Source organism: Delphinapterus leucas, chromosome 7, assembly GCF_059928025.1.
Source record: "Delphinapterus leucas isolate spDelLeu-1000000601 "Yukka" chromosome 7, BTC_Dleu_Yukka2, whole genome shotgun sequence".
NCBI lineage: Eukaryota > Metazoa > Chordata > Mammalia > Artiodactyla > Monodontidae > Delphinapterus > Delphinapterus leucas.
In genome coordinates, this window is record NC_143135.1 from 38,381,797 (window position 1) to 38,403,139 (window position 21,343).

Sequence of the window (21,343 nt, forward strand, 5' to 3'; positions counted from 1 at the left end):
AGTGTCCAGCGTCCAACCTGAAGGTTCTCACAAGGTGGGGCTTGCACTGAGCACTTCCTTGTGTCCAGTCAGACCATGGCGTCCTGGTCCAGGCACCAGTGGCCAGGCCACCCACCATCATGGCACCAGCCATGGCACCCTTCTGCAGAAAATCCTGCTAAGAGCTGATTTTCTCAGAACGGAGCGATGAGCATGGCAGTCTTCCTAGATTCCTCACCAAGACACTCCAGGTTCCTCAGCCATGACCTTGTGGCCTCCAAGCACCCCTGGGCTGAGCACTTGATAGGGCAGGAGAAATTAGGCAGGAGCCTCTGGGGAGCTCAGAGAAACCAGTGTCCACACCCTAGGCCCTCTTCAGCCTCTCTGTCAGCTCTGCTTACCCCTGAGCCTGGTCGTGGTAACAGTAACCCCACGCTATGTACAGACCCGTGAGTTACAGACACCTAGCTTCCAGACACCCCATCAGGGGGAACAACTGCTGAGGTGGGGGAAGTCTTCCCCCTCCCGGCAATAACGTGGCAGGGTGGAGTAGGGCGGGCTCACTGTTGCTACGACGGGAGAGAGGGAAGGGAAGCCGTAAGGAAATTGGGAGCACTGGGTCCCCAAGATTCCTGACAGCAAAGTAGGGACAGCCTCTGGTCATACAGGTGGGGGCAGGTGGCAGCTACTTTGGTTCTAAGAGATGTGTGCTTATTTCCTGCAATCCAAACTTCAACCTGCTGGGACATGTTTCCTATGTAAACAACATCATAAGATGCCTAGGTTCCCAGGCTAGCCCACTAAGCCTGTCTAGTAGGTGCTTTTTGCCCTATGGGGCCCCCAGAAGACTAGCCATGGCTTTGTGAAGGGTCTGGAGCCAGGAGGACCTGGGGCAAGGAGGCTCCATGTTGTCAAGAGCTGAGATGACAATGGCTCTGGAGCTAAACAGGGATCTCCCCAGGGCCCCTCACCTGTCCAGTACTTGGTGACCTAGAGAGATAAACAGAGCAGCCCAGGCTGGTCCCTGGAAGAGGGCAGAGAGGAGGAAGGGGAAGAGCCCTCCGGGAGAGAGAGCTTTGAAAGCCAAGTGCTGTTTGCTCTGTGTTTGCCCTTGCTGGGATGGGTTTCTTTGTGTTGGTCGGCAGTGGGTTGGGGAGAGACAGGGCGTTAGGGTGAGGGCACCGCCAGGCTGCAGTTATATACTTTGAGTGTGTTTTGATTTACTTCCTCCTGGACTTCCTGCCTTCTGCTCTCTGTCACCCAGAATTAGGACACAGGTCATTAAGCTTGAGGTAATGGGGCATCTTTCATTCTCGCCTCTGGCACCAGCCATGGGGTCCTGTGGCCACAAAGGAGCCCTGGAGTCACGTGTCCTGATGGGGCCCATCCTGGTGCTGCCTGCTGGGCTTTCAGTCTGGTCATTGTACACCAGGCAGACTGTCAGGCAGACAAGGTTACCTCTGACACTCTGTCTGATGGTCTCACAGTGGCATCACTGAGAGCTCCTGTTTGTGGAGCCCTGAGCTGGTGCATGGCAGGACAGAGCAAGGGGGTGAAAAGGAAATGATACAGTTTCTCTGCCATCAAAATCCAGAATCAGCATTTCCTCTCGAAGAAAAACAGATGTGAGTTATTCAGAGAGCGTTAAGTGAGCCCTGCCCTGTGCTAACCACTGGGAGGGACGCAGGAGACCAAAAGATGGGCTCCTGTTCTCAAGGAGTTTATAGTCTGCTAAGAAGTCGGAGCTAACATACGTGAAACAGTGTGGCAGGGAGCTCTCGACCATGGGGACCTGCTCCACGCTGCTGCCCAGCAAGCCTGACTTCGTTTAACCCTCCGAACAACTTTGTGAGGTTTGTAGCACTATTGTCCTATTTTACAGCATGGAAGACTGAGGCTCAGGGAGGTGAAAGGACTCTCTGAGGTCCTCAGCCAATAAATGGCAGAGAACAGAGAAGAAGAAAGCCTGCACGGCCTCAGAGTTCACACAGAGCTTCATGCAAGAGGAGGCATGGCTGCACCTGCCACAGGCAGGGTTTCAATGAGCAGAAGACAAAGTGGGGAAAAGCTGCGAGCGAGTGCTGTGCTCACTCCTCTTAGAAACCAATTCAACCCTTATTTCCTTGCAGAACCCACATAGCTCTAGGTGTCCAGTCCAGCCGTAAATTTGAGGACAAGCTTTGCAGGGGTGACACAGGGGTCCCAGGCCCTAACTGTCAACCAGTTGACATGCTGCCAGTTCATTCTGTCCTTTGTGCAGCACCCATTCCTCCTCTCTGTGCTAGACTCTCCTGAGGCCCTGGACATTAGAGAGGAGGCTGCACGGTCCTCACCCTCGCAGTCTTGTGGGAGACCATGCCATGAACAGGGGCTGTGCCTGTGGTTAGAGCCACAGGGTCAGTTCTAAATCCCCCGTGTTCTCTTTCATGGGCACACCTGGCCCTGGCCTCCTTTATTTCTTTCGTTCCCTTATCTAATAAATATTTACTGAGCACCCACTATGTGTCAAGCCCTATGCCAGGCCTGGGGGATGCGGCAGGCTGTTCACAGTCTAATAGGGAAGCCAGACGGGCAGCTGTGTCGTGAGTGACAGGAACAGAAAGTGGAATCCATCAGAGCGGCACCCAACCTCATCTTAGGAGTGGTGGGTGTCAAGGAAGCCTTGTGCTCGGTGAAACCCATTGCCGATGCCCATAGGATCCCATGTCAGCCAAGTGAGGGAAGAATGTTCCAGGCACAAAGGCCTAAAGGTGAAAAGGATGACGGGTGTGTTCAAGACTCGAGTATATCACGGTGAGGAGAGGGTAACAAGACCAGATCATGCAGGACCTTGTGTGCTGGGTTTTCTCCTGAGGCAGGAGAGGCATTGAAGGATTTTAAAGGAAAGGTGGGTCTGCCATCTCTTCCAGTGCTCTGTGGTCAGGGGTCTTCCCTCTTCCCACCTGGGTCTGAACCACAGTCAGGTGGTTCACATCAAATGAATGTGACTGGCCTCATGCTATGTTTTGAAAAGCAAAAAACAAGCCCCCAAGCTCGGATGGAGGTGTGGAGTGGGCAGGATGGTGCCTGTGAACCCCATTCACAGGGCACCCAGCACCTGCCCTCCCCGCAACCCAGGCCCTGGCTATTCTTGGCGAGTGTCTCCTCCTCGGCGGAGGCCCTGACTCAGAACAGCCAGTGTGTGGGGACAAGGAGACCTCTAGACCTGGTCCCCCTTCCTTCTCCAGCTTCCCTGAACTTCAGCGTCTGCCCTTCCTTCCACCAGCTGGTACAGCCACAGTGGGTTGCTGGTGCATAGCCTGGCGGGGGGTTTGGGTGTCTGAGGGAGAGCTGGAAGCCGCAATCAGTGTGGCTGTGAGCCTCCTGCCTCGCTTCCACCAACTCCAGCCTCGCTTCCACCACCTCCAGCGCCGGACACACACCACTGCCTACTTTCCTTCCCTCTGCTGACTTCAGACTGACTACCGGACTGAATAGCTCTGTTCACTTCGAAATGCCTTTCCCCTCCTACAGGTGCAGCCTGCAGTTACTGTGAGCTGGCAGCTCCTCCCCTGGCCCTGGGTAGGGGAGGGGGTGAAGTTAACCAGAGGCACAAATGGCTCACTGTGCCTCCCCGTGCATGGCTTCTGAAATATTTATCAATGTTTTGCAAATGAAAAGCTCCTGCTATTGCAGTGCGCGGGGGGACTGCCACCCACAAGGCCAGACAGCATTCCTTGGCCAAAGCCCGGCGGGCGGCGGGCGGGGGAGCAGTTGATCTGAGCCCTGCTTTGTTTTCAGTTGATCTGTTGTTTTGTTTTGTTTGGGGGGTATGAAAAGCTGACACAGTTGTTCACTACGGAACCCCCAGAACACAACACAATGCCTGAAACAGCGGAGACCCTCAAAAAAGAATTTCTGAATGAATATTTCTTAAAGGATGGAGGGGCAGTATTAAAACAATAGGTACCCTTATCTCTACTCCATTACAAAAAGGCTTTCCCTCTTGAAGGTGGCCTTTCTGACCTGCCTACATGCAACTAAACTTTTCCATAACAGCATCACACTCGCACATCATTTCATAATCTGCTTTCACTTAGTGTTATTTAACAGTATTCCCTACTCCGTAACATTCAAGAGTTGAGCACTGTCATGTCCTTTTTTTAATTGTTTCCTAGATCAAATCTAAGTGAGTCAGCCCACCCCATGCCAAAGTTGGAGAGAAATCTATTCTTGGTTATATTTCCCACTCCTCCACTGCCTTTAATGTCCCATCGGCCCTTATGTGGTTCAGGAAAATGGAGGCTCCCCGGAGTTGCTTTTTTCCCTCATTTACTAAAACAGCTGCTCCTGTTGGATGTTTCCAGTTTACTTGGTTTCAGGGGTTCGTTGCTGTGGTTGTGGTTTTTGTGTTGCTGTGACAGGCAGTGCTACAGCTAACAGCATCTTGCTGAGGGCTTTGTGCTTCTCTTGAGTGATTATTCAGGATAAATTTCCAGGAGAGGGATGGTAGGATCAGAAGTCTGAACTCCTGTGCAGCTCTAGCTACAAAGCACCAGACTGCTTTCTGAGCGAGTTGTACCAATTTATAATCTAACTTCCAAGCCTATTCTTCAGCTGGGAGTTGAGCCCCCGTGTGTGGGGGAGGGGTCTTGGCCTGGGGCAGGGGCCGAGGTGGGGTGCACAGGTACCTTTTGACAGGATGGGCAGGAGAGGAACGGAAGGTGGCCCCTGCCTGAGGGAGCTCCCTGGAGGAACTGCCTTGGAGGGGAGGGACGAGGCTAACTGTCTTTACAGCTTCATCGTTGGTGATGGTCAGTGGCCCAGGCCTGATGGACATCCTCCTCTCCCTCCCTCTCCCCAGCCAGTGATGGCCATGCTCTGTCCTATGTCCCAGATCTGGGTTCCTTATGCTGTGGGGAAACCAATAATGCTTATCCTGCCCCCTGCAGTACGAGAGGGCTGTGAGGGAGGGCTGTGGCATTGAGGTGGGCACCAGGAGACCATGGAACCTTCAACAAGAAGGGCAATTAAGGGCTTCCCTGGTGGCACAGTGGTTGAGAGTCCGCCTGCTGATGCAGGGGACATGGGTTTGTGCTCCGGTCCGGGAGGATCCCACATGCCGCGGAGCGGCTGGGCCCGTGAGCCATGGCCGCTGAGCCTGCGCTCCGCAGCGGGAGAGGCCACAACAGTGAGAGGCCCGCGTACCGCAAAAAAAAAAAAAAAGAAGAAGGGCAATTAAATCACCGTCATGTGTGATATTAGTGTTGATAAAAAGCCTTGTGGTCGGAGAGATTGGCAGTGCCCCAAGGGCTCCAGCCATATCTTCTCCATGAGACAGGGAACCCTCCAATGGCAGGGCGCATAGATTGGGGATTCCCCAAAGATGGGCACAATATCTTTCCTATCTGCTTGGGAACCCCGTATGGGCATGTTTCCTCTTTCCCCGTCCTATAAGGTGTCTCCTGGGAGCATAGTTCCTCCTGTCTCCTTCCTCAGACTGGGAGCCCCCTGAGAACGGGGACCACGTTCTTCCACTCCCTTGGGGTTCCACATCTCCATGTATGTACTAGGTGATGCAGGACTCTTGGAGTAAGTAGACAATCAGCTTCTTGGAATGGTGTTGACGGTCTGGAATTCTTCAGAGCGTCAGACACTTCGCCATTCATTAAACAGGGGCCATGTACACAGGCTCTGCCCTTGGCCTCTGGCTCCTGGCTCCTGGCTCCTCCTTTAATTACCTAATGTCAGAACCAGACTCCTTTCTGCGCTGGCCTGGAAGAGGCTCCTGGAAGGAAGGAGGAGGAGGTGGGAAGGTGGCAGCTAGAATGGGCATCTCTTACTCCAGGAGGGCTACTCTCTCTGGAAGTTCTGGCCTGGGGTCAGGGCACTCTCAGGCATCTCACAGCTTGGACCAGGGGAGCAGGGCTAAGCTAGCAGCCCATGAGGTATAATAGGTAGCACTGAGGCATCACAGAGGCCTGTTCCCTGCATTACCTGCTCTCACCTTGGAGAGAGCCAGAGTATGTGAACAAGTAAGTACAAGTTTACAAAAATCAGGTGAAGAAACCGAGGCTCAGAGAAGGTGAACGATCAGCCCAAGATTACACAGCTTAGAAATAATGGGGAGTCCGCCCTTCTCTGACTTTAAGTCCAGATCTCTTTGCTCTTTGGGGTCCCTATGAAGAGCCTTGAGGGCCACACCATAAACAGAATAAGGAGAGGGCCTCTGTTGCAGCAAACCAACTGTCCCACCTGGGCGTGGGCTGTCAGCCTTAGAGCTAAGGCAGACCCTGCTTCCAGCTGTCCTCAGTCACTAATACCTCAGTGTGAATGAGTTTGAAATCCTTCCTAAGAGCCACGGGAGACTGGGAAGCCTCTCAGCCTCAGAGTGAGCCTGGCTTGCGGGGATTCAAGGACCAGACGTAGAGGAAGGAGTAGCAACTTGGTGCCCCCAGAAACACGTGCTGCTGACCTCATGGTTGACCACAGTCCGCCAGCTCTCCAATCCCTTCCCCTGCCACTTTCTCACAGGGCTTTCTTCACACTGTCCACATGGAGCAGAGTAAGAGCATTTCAACCTTTATTTAAAGGCTTAAGTCTCAGAGATGGAGATAAGCGTCCTGAGGGACACACGTTAGGAGCTGGAGGTGCCACAGAGCTAGAGTTCTGCCCAGCTCCACCCCGCAGGCTGGGGAAAGGACCCCAGAGGCTGCCCTGTCTTCACACCAACCTGGGTAGCTTCACTTCCAGCCGTCTCCTTCCTCCCACTAAACTCCCCCTGTGCTTCCTCCGCAGTTTTCATGAACACGGCCATCCCCATCGCAGCCGTCCTCATCGTAAGTGGATCCTTTCTTCGTCTCCCGGTGAGAGTTGGTTGGGCGGGGTGGGGAAGGCTGTCTGGCGTGAGAGGTGCCGAGGGTTTGGCCTTTCTGCACAGGGGCTTCGGAAGATGGGCTTAGCAGCAGGACTGAGAATAGGGCGCTGGATGGAGAGTCTATATATGCAGCTGCTCCCTCCTCCACTGCCCCACTCCAGGCAGACAGGACCTCCAACCCCTGGCCTGGAAGACCTGACGCTTAGTCTCTAGAGCAATTAAACTTTCTTTAAAAGAAAAAAAAAAAAAAAAACGATCAAACCTCTTCATTATAAAAGTGAAACTTCTTCATTATAAAAGTAAAAATTTCTACAATGTTTTTGTAGAAATTTTGGGAAATACAGAAGGGAAAGGGCAAAGAGAACGTAAATCACCCATAATCCCACTGGCAACAAAGTTAATGTGTTTTTCTCCAGTCTTTTTTTGATTCACAGAATACGGCATTTTTACAAAATTAGGATTATGCTTCCTATGCAGGTTTGTAAAATGCTTTTTAAAATTTAAGAATATGACACGAGAATTCTCCATGCCATTAAATATGACAATGGTGGTTTTCTAAAGCAATTTTGACCAAAGCTGAGTAGGAGCTGAACAGTGGGGGCCGGCAGTGCGCCCCTCAGAAAGGCCCCACGCCCACAGCCCCTCACCCGGGGCTCCCATCCCTGGCTGCTGTGACTTTCCCCCAGGGCCGGTGTCCCTGAACTGTGGCGAGCTCACAGCCTGTCAGTCACACTTGGGAATTCACTTTCAACGTGACTTACTGACATTGTTCCTGGCCTGGTTCCCTGGGGAACTCTGGGTAGCAGAGGCCACGGAGCCGAGCCAAGTACCAGGAGGCTGGGGGGCAGGCGGCAGGCGAAGAGGTGGTTTTGTGATGATCGTGTTTACGTTTCCGACTGAGGACTACAGTCTGAGAGGGGGCAGAGCTGATCTACCCTGAGGGCTCCTCCCTGGTCATTCCTGGGGTGAAGGAGGCAGGGCAGGGAGGGACGGTTCCATGAGATGGCTGTGAGGATGGTGGTGTCTCCAACCCAAAGGGCCCCTAGGTCCCCTGCTTCCCGCTTCTCATTTCCTTCCCAGGGCTGAGGGCTGCCAGTGCGGGAGGGGCCCACACTCTGAGTCACGCTCTGCTCTGTCACATCTGTGCCTCTGTCCGCAGACCTTCGTGGGCCACGTCAGCTTCTTCAAAGAGGCCGACTTCTCCCCTTCGGTAGCCTTTGCCTCCCTCTCCCTCTTCCACATCCTGGTGACGCCACTGTTCCTGCTGTCCAGTGTGGTCCGGTCCACAGTCAAAGCTCTGGTCAGGTGAGAGGAGGGTCCAGCAAGGGCAGTGGTCAGGCCGCTCACCTGTCGGCCCCAGGGCTCACTCTGGTCACTGCTACAACCACAGCTGTTTGGTCCCAGAACATGCCTGCCCGTTGATCTGGGCTTCACTGAAGCTGGTTGTGGTTGGTCAGAGGGCCATGGGCCATGTGTAACTTCCCTCCCTCTAGTCCCTGAGAAGGACTAGCCAACGTGCTTATGTCCTCCAAGGAGAGTGTCACCTCTGAGAGAACTCCATAAAAAGAAAAATTCAACGCTGAACCAAATTTGGTATAACCTCATCAGTTCTAACCATTGGTCCTAGTTCTGCCTTCCAGGGCACCACAGAATGAGCACCATCCCTCCCCCAAGTGACAGCCCCTCAGATTTCAGAAGGGAAGCCCGCTAAGGCCTTTTTAAAGAGGGAGACCAGACTCTGGGCTGAAAGTGGGAACAGGACACAGCCTGAAGGTTGACCCCAAGGCCAGCTCCTCCCCTCCCCCACAGCCCCTGCCAAGTCCTGTTGGAACAAGGACAGAGGGGGAAGCGGGCGAGGCTGGCTGTCTGCTCCTGCTGTGGGGAGGGGGTGTCATGCCCAGAACAGAAACAAGGGTGGGGGTGGCCCCAGGTTGTTGGACATTTAAGCAAAAGGTGGGAGAGGGGTACACGAACAATTCTCAAGATTCCCCAGACATCTTGCCCACCCCCAGGGATAAGAGAGAATGAATCAAAAGAGTGAAGCTTTGGGCTTCCCTGGTGGCGCAGTGGTTGAGAATCTGCCTGCTAATGCAGGGGACATGGGTTCGAGCCCTGGTCTGGGAGGATCCCACATGCCGCGGAGCAACTAGGCCTGTGAGCCATGGCCGCTGAGGCTGCACGTCTGGAGCCTGTGCTCCGCAACAAGAGAGGTCGCGATAGTGAGAGGCCCGTGCACTGCGATGAAGAGTGGCCCCCACTTGCCACAACTAGAGAAAGCCCTCGCACAGAAACGAAGACCCAACACAGCAAAAATAAATAAATAAATTACTAAACTCCTACCCCCAACATCTTCTTTAAAAAAAAAAGAGTGAAAAAAAAAAAAAAAAAGAGTGAAGCTTTTGGGACCTCCTCTGAGTCCATAAGGAAATCCCAGGGGTGGAGAATAGCCTTTTCCTCCATGAGTTGGGAATAATACCTCTTCCACACCTCCCCCAGCAAGATCAAATTATATTATGGGGATTAAATTATGTGCTTATGAAGTATTTAACAGTGTTTCATGTATATACGTGATCAAAAAATATCAGTTGTGGTTGATAGCCAATCCTAATCCTGACTAACCTAAAAGTAACTGATAAAGCCCGACATCCTTCAGTCTAATAACTCAAGACTAATCAACTTTAACGCTAACCCTAAAACTAGCCAATCCCACCTGATCCACGCCCTAACCTACTCTGGCTGACTAGTAGACCCTAACCAACCTTGGAAACACCTATCGCCCCCCATGGGATGCCCCCTGTCTGTCCCCTCCAGTGTGGGCTTTTTGAGGGCCACACCTAGAACCTGGCATCTTCTCAGAGCTGCTCTCTCAGGCCTCACCCTCCCCCCTCTCCCCTCCCCTCTGCCCTGGGCAGGGTGAGGGGTGTCTGCACTTCCTCTGCAGCGTGCAGAAGCTGAGCGAGTTCCTGTCCAGTGCAGAGATCCGCGAGGAGCAGTGTGCTCCCCGGGAGCCCGAGCCCCGGGGCCAGGCCAGCAAGTACCAGGCGGTGGTGAGTGTCCCGCGTCCCCTTGCCATACCTCCCCCCCACACACACAGTGTTTTTCTTTAATGCATGCAGCTCGTTCCCTGCTGGTCCTGCCTCAGCCTTTCCTCACTGGGGGGGAGCTCCCTTCCCTGCACAGCTCCCAGCCCCTGGGCCCTCACCTCCTCCTAACCATCCCCAGCCCCTCAAGGTTGTGAATCGCAAGCGTCCAGCCTGGGAGGATTGTCGGGGCATCATGGGCCCGCTGCAGAGCCTGACCCCCAGTGCAGATGGGGGTGCTGACAACTGCTGTGTCCAGGTGAGTCTGAGACCCCGCACCCCGACGCTCGCCACCCAGCGCCAACTCCAGGAGGAAATACTAAATCTGAAGTGCCAGAGACCTGTGTGCTGAGCCCTCTGCCCTGGAGGTCACCCTGGCTGCCTGTAGAGTCCATAGGAGTCCTGAGACCAGGGACAATGCTTCCATCTCCACCAAGTGGGGGGACCTGTAGCAGTCCTCTGGGGAGGGTGCCTCAGGTAGAGAGGTCTGCACGAAAAGGCCATTCCCCCACTCCCCTGCCTTGGAAGTGATCTGGGGACTGGAATCGGTGTTTTCTGGCTTTCATGGGGGAGGGGAGGCGACGGACTATTCACACTGAGACCCCAGCTGCCTTTCTGTTCTCTTCCGGGGCTGGGGTACTGCCAACGAAGATCATTGGAGGCTTCTTCACGTGGACCCCAGATGGAATCCCCACACTGTCCAACATCACCATCTGCGTCCCCCGAGGTATGGCCCAGCTCACCCCTCTATCATGGTCTGGGGGTGTCCCCCTTGGAGTCGTGTTTGAAGTGCTCCCTTCCCACACTCCCCTGAGTGACATGGGGAGAAAAAGAAAAATCAGGATTGATTGAGTACCTGCTCTATGTGCACTCTTGGTGTGTGCTCTAGGGTATGAAGGTTAGAGAGGGGGTGGGCTACTTCCCTGAGGAGTCCATGTGCTAGGCAGCAGTGCAACAGCAAAGACAGGGCAAGACAGCGGGACCTTGATGTCAAGCCATCTGTTGCAGACAGAATGGGTGCTTCACAAAAGGAAAAGCAATCCCCAGTAGCCAGGGAAGTCGTAGTGGAAGAGGCGGGGATTCTGAGAATGAGCAGGGTGCCTCGAGCCATGAGGCAGCGTGGACATTCTGCAGGGGAGGCAGCAGGAGCAAAGCATGGAAGTGGGAAGGAAAGGGTGCCCTTTGTTGGGACTGGGAGGCGCTGGGCACACTTGAGAGCACTGGAAGGAGAAGCAAGTGCTTAGGAAGGGGCGGGGGGGATAAGCAGTAGGAAGGAGGAAGGACCTGGGGAGCCAGAGGTAGGATGTAGGTTTCCAGAAGGAAAGGCTCAAAGGACTCCCTGGGGATTCTAGGTAGGAGGAAAGCAAATGGGGGCCCCAGGGTTGGGTATATCTGTCTGTCTGTCTTTCCGGGTGGTGGTTGTTCAGACTCCCTCCTGGCCCCAGTCCCATCTGCCGCCCTCCCTCCCTGCAGGCCAGCTGACCATGATCGTGGGGCAGGTGGGCTGCGGCAAGTCCTCGCTCCTCCTAGCCACCCTGGGGGAGATGCAGAAGGTCTCGGGGGGCGTCTTCTGGAACAGGTACTACATGCATCCTCCGGGCTCAGTTAGTGGGGAAAGACAGTGGGCAGGTGGAAGCCCTTTTTTCAACCGTCCTCAGTGGAGGATGCATCATGCATTTACTGAGCGTACTCAGTGAGAGCACTGAACTTTTATTCTCATTACCATCATTAGTATTTTTTAAGCCCTCACTATGTGCCAGGTACTTTGCTATGTCCTCTGCACACACTATGTCATTTAATCCTTATGAAAACCAGCAAGGTAAGCAGTGTTAACAGATCTCGTGTTGTAGAGAAGGGCCAAACTCTTTGCCCTCATTCACCCAGCTAATAAGTGGCAGAGCTGGAATTCGAACGCAGTTCTGTTTGACTCCAAATTCCGCGTTCACTCAGCCGCACTGCCTCCCAGTGTGAGGGACCGTAACACAAACATTGGTTTCTGGCTTGGTCATCAGCAAAGTTGATACAGACCATTCAGTGGGTATTTCAAGGAGCCAGAGATAAACCAGACAAATGTAGGTTTCTGGGCAAAGATCACTATCCTAATTAAAGAGCCAGAACCCTAGACTGAGTCAATCATGAATCTATTATTTATACCCACTTCCAAAAAGCACTTGAAACTAGTTGATTAAAGATACAAATAAAATAAAGGCTTTTTTAAAAGCCAGAAAAGAAGAGCCAAGAAATGAAGAGGGTGGAAAAGGTGTTCAGAAACCTGGACAGAACATGGCTACTGCAGTCATCACACAACGTGGCTTGGAGCCTACCGACACTCATCCCCAACACCTCCCCGTCCCCAGTATCCAAGAATCCAAGAGAAAGAGGGATCCGACTGAGGTTTCAGGAATGAAAGTCACAGCCAGTTCAGCAGAGGCAAGATGTCAGGTTTTTTTCATAAGCTTGAGTGCAGACTGAGCAGAGAGAAAGACCTTGGGACCAGTGTCTGAACACCTGCATGTACCCGCATTTCCTGTTTTTCCAAAATGTCCCTGAATGGTGCACCCAACACATCTGGCAAGTTTCCCTCCTCAACGGGGCTGTGGGTTGGCAAACAAGGCCCTTGGGTTTCCCATGACCTTAGTCTCTGGAACCTTGATTCCACTGGGGATGTGGTATGCCTGGGACAGACGGTCTCTGCATCCATTCCCTATCTTATTCGGGTGTCTCTCAACACAGCCTGACAGGAAAGGTCCAAGCATTGCGTTGCCAGGCCCTTGTACCAACTGCCCCTCAGGGCTTTGGAGGGAGGAGCCCTTGTCCGTTGACTGCCTGTGTGTGTCTGTGATGGGAAGACAGGAGCCCCCAGTGAACTGTGAGCTGAAGAAAGCAACTGATCATTTACTGGGCACCTGCTATGGGCAGGCCCTTTGCTAAGTGCACTGCAAGCACGATCTCATTGAAGCTTCCCGCTGGGTGTTATCGCCCCATTTCACAGAAGTAAGAACTGAGGACAGAGAGGCTGGGTGACTTACTGGTCAGCATGCAGACCAGGGTCCCAAGCCTGGGCTCTTTCCCTCAAGCCTGGCCACTGCCTTGGGCTGGGGTCCCTTGGGTCCTAGTTCCAGGGATTATTCTCGAAATTCCATGTGGAGGGCAAACTGGATCCAGGCCCTCTCTCAGGGCAGGCCTTTCCTAGATGAGATTACAGAGCCCAGAGACTGGGGCTGCCCCTAGATTCCCCTGTCTGTGTCCCACTCAGCCAGAATCAGACCCCCTCTGAGCGTGTTCCCTTTGCCCCACTTCCTTCATCTCCTCCCCATCCCCTTCAACCTCAGGTGCCGTCACACCAGTGTCAGCACCTCTCTGGCCTCTACAGAGGCAGCTCAGCCTCAGCCCCAACCTCCTCTCCAAGGTGTGCCAACCCTCAGGGTCTGACTGCTTCCTCTTCTTTCTTAGGAAACCTCTGCCCCAGCCCCAGGGGGTACAGGGGCCTCTCCAGGGTGCTGGAGCGCCTCTTGTGTGCCAGATACTGTGTAAGGCACTTTATTTACTTCATTGTCTCGGTCAGTCTTCACCAAACTCTGTGAAGTAGGCATTATCTTTATCCCCATTTAACAGATGAGGAAACTGAGGGGAAGCAAGTTGCCCAAGGCCACCCAGCCCTTAAATGGCAGAAGTGGGATGTGCCCTTAAGTGCTCAAGTGCATGGGCTTTCCACTGTGTGCTGAGAGAGAAGGGGCTTGAGAGCAACACAAAGAAATAGCTAGCCTGACCACTCTGAAGGCCAGCAGCCTCAATGGCCGTGATACCCCGCCGCCCCACCTCAGCAGAACCATTGGAGCACAGCTCACAGCTCTGTCTGCGTTGACACTCAGCCTCCTCGACCGGCAGGTGGGGCCCCACATCCTGGCTCTGTTCCAGGCTCAGTGAGGGGTGATGGTGAAAGGATCTTTTTGCTCCAGGATCCACTTTGCCCTCCTCCACAGCACAGCTTCCCTCCCAAGCATAGCGAGTGCATCAGGGTAGCCTGCAGCCAACCCCGGGACGTTGTGAGAATTTGTTCATGACTCAACTCATGTTCTGGCTTCTCTACATTGATGTATTCGCTCACCACATATTTACTGAGCACCTGCGGTGTGCCAGACCCCGAGCACAGCAATAGGAATGCAAAGATGGTGAAGACGTGGCCACTGCTTCCAAGGGAGGAGAACAGAGATCAGTGCCATCATCGAGCACAGAGGAACAGTGAACTCTGTGGTCAAGGAAAGAAGGCTCACGTGGACATGGTATCTGAGCCTTGAAGGATGAGCGTGGTTTCATCAGATGGAAGAGGCCGGGGTGGGAGAGGAAGGTGTTCCAGGCAAGGGTATCAGCGTGGGCAAAGGTGTGATCATGTAAGAGGGTGTGGTTCTGGTGCCAGAGCAGTGGGTGTTAGGGACGCTGGTGAAGGACAGGACTAAAGAAATGGGCTGGGGGCTTCCCTGGTGGCGCAGTGGTTGAGAGTCCGCCTGCCGATGCAGGGGACACGGGTCCGTGCCCCGGTCTGGGAGGATCCCGCACGCGGAGCGGCTGGGCCCGTGCGGCTGGGCCCGTGAGCCATGGCCGCTGGGCCTGCGCGTCCGGAGCCTGTGCTCCGCAGTAGGGGAGGCCACAACAGTGAGAGGCCCGCGTACTGCAAAAAAAAAAAAAAAGAAAAGAAAAGAAAGAAGTGGGCTGGGCTGAGGTCAGACACCCTGTATACCTGGCCTGGGAGACAAGATTTAGCCTGAAGGCTGTAGGAGAAACGTGCTGGTGATACAGGATAAGGGATCGGGGAGAGAGAGATTGCAGGAAGGGAGATCAGTCAGGAGTTCATTACAGCGGATGGGAGAAGGAGGCTGGTACCTGGCTCAGCTGGCTTCATCTGCTGTTTGTCTCTCAAAATCCTGGACACGTACACAGCTCTGCCTGGCCCACCTACCCTGGGCAATGAGTTAAGTGTGGGGACTGTGTGTTGAGGGCCCCCCTCCGTTACTTGCAGGAGCTCCATGCCTCAGACCCTGGGCTGCAGGGCTGCAGGGCAACGATGCGCTTGCCAAGTGAGCCAAGAGCAAAATAGCATTTGACCCAGCAGCCCCTCCCGCGGGCCTGCCTGTCTGCAGCCAGAGGCAGGGGCGATGCCAAGCCGCTCCGGTGTTTTTCATCCATACCAGGGCCAAGACCTGGTGACCAGGCAGCCAGAAAGAGTTCCAGGAGGTACAAGGCAGGGATTTGGGGGATTAGGAGGGTCACAGCAGAGAATGCTCTGGGGAGATTGCTTTGTGTGTACAACCATTCATATATTCCTTCCTTGAAGAAAATGAGCAGTATTGCTGAGCGGATAGGAGCAAACGTTCTGGAGGCAGGCTGTCTGGGTTCAAATCTGGACTCTGTGCTTTGGGAAATTCTGTGACCCTTCTGTACCAGTTTTCCCTTATTACCCGTGGAGTTAATGTGAGGCTTAACCGGGCATGTAGCAAATGCCCTATAAATATTATTATAAATATTATTCTTTGACGATGTACTTCTATTCCAGGAACAAAATTCCCCTATTGCTCTTTAATTATACTCCAGCCTGTCTCCAGGAGAGACTGTAGTGAGCTCCCTGGGGATAAAGATCATATCTTGTTTGTCTCTCTGTATCCACAGCGCCTTTGCTAAATGAATGAACCAGGAACAACTTATGACCTTTAGGAGACTGCAGTTAATGCGCCTTTACCTCTCTCTCCTTTCCACATGCGTTTGCCCAAGCTGTTTCCCTCACCCAGACCTCCACCACCCAACTTCTCCACCAGCATTTGGAATGTGCAAATCCTATTCGTGCATGCCTCACACCGTATGCTGGGGCATGTCTCCCCCATGACACTGAGCTCCTTGGAGATGGGACTGGAGGGCTACTCCATGCCATGCCCCAGGTGCCCCCCCCCACAGGATGTGTATTTTGTGAACCACTCTGTGTAAGCTACAAAGGAGAAGACCTGGCCTCTGCCCTCAGGGGGCTCACCAGTCCTGGGTGGACAGAGGCCTGGGATGCGCATGGGGGCTTCAGGGGTGAGGCCCTACATTCTAGGCTGCAGAGTTACTGAGGCAGCCTTGAGTGGGTCCTGCACATCGGTTGTTGCCCGGCTCCATGTCTCTGGGAGAACTCAGGTCTCATGCGGCTCCCAAATATTCACTTTACTGATAGTCACCTGCGCCTGCCTGGCTCTCTGCTTCGATGCACTGTTAACCTGGGAATTTGCAAACTCTCTCCTTAATCTCTAAGAGGAAAACATTCTGATAAACACTCAAAATTAGCAGATATATTCAAGTGAAATTCTTTCCCTGGAAATAAAAAATAGGGCCATAATGTCCACAGTAGATTGATTTTAAACAGCCCTGGGGAGACAGCAGGAAGCAGGGATCCGAGGAAAGTGTTGAGGTACCTCCCCACGAGGAACTGCAAACTGGCCTCTCTGGAGCTCCCTGCTGCCCCTGCCACCCACGGAGGTGTGCGCCCCGGGCCCTACTTGTTCTGAGCCTGCCTCAGGACATTGTTGCCTTTTGGTGTGAAGGCTGCCTCCTGAGACCCCCGATTCCCCAGGGTGAAAAATAGGCTTGTCTCAGGACGACTCTGTGATCCCATCTGTTCATACAGTTCCTTGGAGCCTTTGGGGAGTTGGGTCAGGGGCTCAAGGGCACCCCAGGTTTCCTGCAGGAGGCAGGTGTGGTGAGACGGTGAGCAGACAGCAGGGGCACCATGTGGACATGATGAGCCCGACTTGGGAACTAGATAGTCTCTGGTTGTGGTCCTGACTCTGCCACTCGATAGCTGTGTGACCTTGGGCAGGTTACTTCACCTCTCTGCATCTTAGTTTCCTCATCTGAACAATAAGAAAAACCCTTTCCTCCCTCAGAGATTTGGTATTAGGACCCAACGACATCAATCAGAAAGGGCACTGTGTGTGAAAGGTAACATTTCAGGGCAGCAACAAGCCCCTCTGGGGCAGGATGAATGGACCATGGAGACCCATAAGTCCTAACTTCCCCTTCCAACCTTAATTTCCACCGCTCTCCTTTTTATTTATTGTTGGGGTCTTAAATGAATGTTGGGGCCATTGGACTCCTCCTCTGCCTGTGCCTTTGAAACCAAGCACCGAGCTGAAAGGATGATCTCCCGCCCACCCCATCCCTCGTTCTCGAACCCCACCCAGGTCCTTCCCTCCAGCCAGCTATGGGCTATGTTGGTAATACATTCTCCCAGAGTCATGGTGAGGTTCCTACCATTACCCCAATTTTATAGATAAGGAAACAGGCTCCCCTAAGGAAAGGGACTTGCCTAAGATTTCACAACCAGTGAGTAGAGAAGCCCATCGGATACAAACTTTAGAGCCCATGTTCCTTCCACTCCTCACACTGCCTGCACTCATGCAGGCTCCTCCTCCAGCCTAGAATTCCCTCCCTCCACCTCCGCTGTCTCCATCCTTCCCGCTTCGTGGTTCCGTTCACCTGTAACTTCTATGAGCCCTTCCTCACTTTCTCAGATTTCTTCCTCCTCCAAACTACTTGTAAAAAGTACATTTTTCTCTGACTCTAAAAGAATGTACATTAAATGAGAAAAGATACGTAAGTATAAAGAAGATTAAAAACCACCTAATATCCTGCCACCCAGAAGTTTCCAGTCTTTTCTCTGCATATTTGCATATGTGTTTGTGTGTACTTTTCCCCCAAATTTCTATAGGACTTTCTTGCTCCTACTTTTCTTTTGGCCCTTATAACTTTCTGACATCTGTACCTGTCTGATTCGCTCTGCCAGACCGTGAGCCCTTTGAGGGCAGGCTCTGTGCAGTGATTCGGGTTGCCATGCACACAGGCACCCAGCTCACAGCTGGCTGCAGGGAAGGAGGTGGGTCAGAGAAAAGGAGAGATCATCTTCTTAGCTCACTGCTTGGTCCCAAAAGTGCAGGCAGAAGAGGAACAATCATTTAAGAGCCCAGCAATCAATGAGAGGAAGTGTGTGCCACATATACCATTTTTTACTTTTCAGATTAAGACATACACACACAATGAGGAGGCTCATTCTAGGAAGGCTGGAACTACACTGGAAAGAGGAGAAGATGAACCTGGATTCACATCCCAGCTTCCCCTCTTTCTAGCTCTGTACCATTGGGCACATCAGGCAAACTCTAAGCCTCAGTGTTCCCATTTGCAAGATGGGGATACTAACATCTTTTTATAGAGTTGTTGTGAGGATGAAGTGATGAATACAAACAACTTCACACAGTGCCTGGCATGAGGATGGCCCGCATTGAGTGCTAGCCCCCCTCCCTTCCTTCCTCCCAAACGATTAAAGATGTCTGTTACCAACCTCCATTTATTACAGACCTGTCATGTGCTAAGCACTGTGGAGCTGAAAAAGATGCTCTTCCTGCCTTAAAATCCCGCTGGGGATAAAAGACTCACACAGGAGCTGATTAGAGAAGAAGGTAGTCCATTATAAGGGCTAAATGAACAGCCCAGATAATGCTGCAAACTGAGTTAGAGCCGAGGGAGTTCAGTGTGTGCTGGGGTCCTCAGGGAGGCCACAGATGTGCTTCCCTCCAGAAAAGTAACAGCCTTTGCAACTCTGGAAGCAGTCAAGGCAGAAGACTGCAGCGATGAGCTTATCTGGGCTGTGGCCGCAGAGTTGGAATTTGTAAGCTTGGGTTTTTTAATCTGTCCCACATTACCAGCTTGTCCATAAACTACAGCAATCTGATGGTTAGGGAACATGAGGTTAGGTTGAGTTGAGGGAGTGAAATGAAACCATAAAGATCGGCGAATAGGATCATAGGGAACTGGTGATTATATATCCATCAGGGTCCATTCTGTTCTGCTCCTCAGCAGAAGACAAAAGAGAATTTCATCAGGCTTCTTTCCATCCCTGTTTTTGTCCACCCTGTTTTCCTGGCAAGAAATTTATCAGAGATATGGCCTGGGTAATCACAGTGAAGCAATGTAGCATAGTCATTAAGAGCATGAAGCTTTGGAGTTAGACAAATCTATTTTCTTTGCTATTTGCTGGCTGTGTGACTTTGGGCAAGTTACTTAGCCTCTCTAAGTCTCACTTTCCTTGTCTATAAAGTGCGGACCTCCTTCATATGGTTTTTTTGAGCTTTAAAATAGATAATACTATTGCAGTGCTTATCACAAGTGCTTATAAAAGTTCAATAAATGTTAGCTGGTTTTACTATTATTAAAGTAAGACCTGCATGAAGACAGAACAGATTGATTTTCCCCAAATGTGCATGTCAGAAGTACATACTTCATTGGCAGAAGGTTGCTTCTGGAAGGTTGAAAGGTGGCCTGGGGCAGGAGAAAGAGCACTGACAAAGTTGGCACCAAAATTCCGGTCACCTCACTCAGTGTTTTTTGTTTTGTTTGTTTTGTTTTGTTTTTTGCGGTACGCGGTCTTCTCACTGCTGTGGCCTCTCCTGTCGCGGAGCACAGGCTCCGGACGCGCAGGCTCAGTGGCCATGGCTCACGGGCCCAGCCGTTCCGCGGCATGTGGGATCTTCCCGGACCGGGGCACGAACCCGTGTCCCCTGCATCGGCAGGCGGACTCTCAACCACTGTGCCACCAGGGAAGCCCCTCACTCAGTGTTTTTCAAAAACATTTTTACTGTAATCCACAGTATGAAACAGATTTTACATCACGGTCCACTACATTTATGCATTGATAGGTAAGAGAAAAAAAAATTCACACAAAAAGTACACATCTTGACCACATGCGATGCATATTCGTATTTTCTTTTCTTTTTAAGTGCAGTTGCAATTTACTTGTTTCAGACGCAATTTTCGGGTCCCAATCCACAGTTGGAAAACGCTGTACGAAATGATTATGACCTTGGGAAAGTCATTTTCCCTCCCTGAGCTTTAGTTTTCCCAACTATAAGCCAGTCTTGATGCCAAACCAGCTTCACTGCTGCTTGGAGTTGTGTCAGGAGTACTAATGAAGCCCTTGCTGTTTGGAGGGGGCCCATCCAGTTGCTGTGGGAGGGACAGAGATTGAGAAGAACAGTTTCTGCCCCCATGGAAGCCACTTGGGGGCACTGGGGATGGGTCAGAGGGGTGGGGATTGTGGGGTTGCTTCTCCCCAAAGACACAGTGTGATGGAGAGGAAGGCAGTGGAGTGAGAAGTAACTGGTATTGTTTTTTCCCATTTGTGCCCCAGCAGCCTTCCTGACAGCGAGACGGGAGAGGACCCCAGGTACAGCCTTGGAGCTCGGTTGGAAGTGGGTTCCAATAAAGGGAAGGGGCTTGGAGAGTTCCCTGGCGGTCGAGCAGTTAGGACTTCGTGCTCCCAGTGCAGGGGTCATGGGTTAGATCCCTGGTCAGGGAACTAAGATCCCGCGTGCTGCACAGAGCGGCCAAAGATAAAAAAATAAAAAATAAATTAAAAAAGAAAGAAAAGTTGAGAAACAAAGCTATAAAAAGCAGAGGTGGGTACCCCTAGGCAGACAGAAAATTCAGTTGTGTTGCTTTATGTTCAATGTGCTTTATGTTCTGGTCGTCTAAGACATCCAAGTGAAATAGATTGATGTGGCTCTAAGACCTTCAAAACCCTGCCCAACCACACCTCTTTCAAGACAATCGAGACACACTGGAGGTGGTGGGAAGTCAGGAGTGGGAGGTTGACTTGACCTTGGAAATCTGTTTAAGCTTCTGGCCTTCACTCTCCAACACCACAGAGGTTTCACTTCCCCATATTTTCTCTGCCCTTTCTCCCACCTTGTCGCCAAGTGCCAGGGCATGATGACAGCCCAGACTCTCTAGCCATAGTGGCCATAGTTCTTGAGCCAAAAATCAGGCCTCATAGTATGTGACAAGTATGAACGCATGGATGAGCACAACGGGACGGAGTATTTGACACTGGAGCAGTTGGGGTCTGTTCAGGCTACGTGGGCACCACAGCTGACCATGTCCCTCTCGGCAGATCCCCCAGGCTCCACGGTTGTCTTCTGACAGGGACCTGGGGCTGCAAATCACACCTGGAGCCCTTCTCAGCTCTCTAGGTACCACACTGAGTTCCATCGGCTGTAGGTTGCCATCCCCAGACTGCAGGCACCCATGGTGGCCTGCCCGGCCTCGCCTGGCTGTGGTCAAAGCGCACTTCCTGCCCCAGATATTTGTGCAGCCATGTCAGCCCGAGACCTCGGCCAGTGCATCCGCGCCCTAATGCAGAGGCTGGGTCTGCAGAAGCCACATGTTGGGCCTCATGCTCCTCTGACGTGGGAAGCACCACCCGCCCCCCATGAGCCTACACCAGTGGTGCCTTCCCCCCACTGTCCCTCGTAACTTAACCAGGTCCCCTGAGGCCTTCCTCACACGTGCCGCGTGTATTCAGGCAGTGGAGGCTTCCCCTGGGTGGCGTGTGGCTTTTGTGGCTGCAGTC

At 52.6% G+C, this 21,343-nt stretch overlaps 1 protein-coding gene across 14 annotated transcripts in view; it reads left to right on the forward strand.

Annotated features, from left to right (window-relative positions):
* Positions 1-21,343, forward strand: part of ABCC8 (ATP binding cassette subfamily C member 8) — a 75,124-nt gene that overhangs the window by 33,116 nt on the left and 20,665 nt on the right. For 9 of the 14 annotated variants that reach the window (XR_016393812.1, XM_089915084.1, XM_022555639.3 and 6 more), the window contains 7 exons: positions 6,757-6,824; positions 7,995-8,140; positions 9,777-9,882; positions 10,058-10,174; positions 10,567-10,642; positions 11,389-11,494; positions 20,123-20,158. Coding sequence is in view for 13 of the 14 variants with exons in the window: in XM_089915084.1 (XP_089771210.1) it covers positions 6,757-6,824; positions 7,995-8,140; positions 9,777-9,882; positions 10,058-10,174; positions 10,567-10,642; positions 11,389-11,494; positions 20,123-20,158 (655 nt within the window). In the remaining variant the exon portion in view is untranslated. The remainder of the gene's footprint in view (positions 1-6,756; positions 6,825-7,994; positions 8,141-9,776; positions 9,883-10,057; positions 10,175-10,566; positions 10,643-11,388; positions 11,495-20,122; positions 20,159-21,343) is intronic. The other 5 variants (XM_022555627.2, XM_022555632.2, XM_022555637.3 and 2 more) reach the window with 3 other exon arrangements.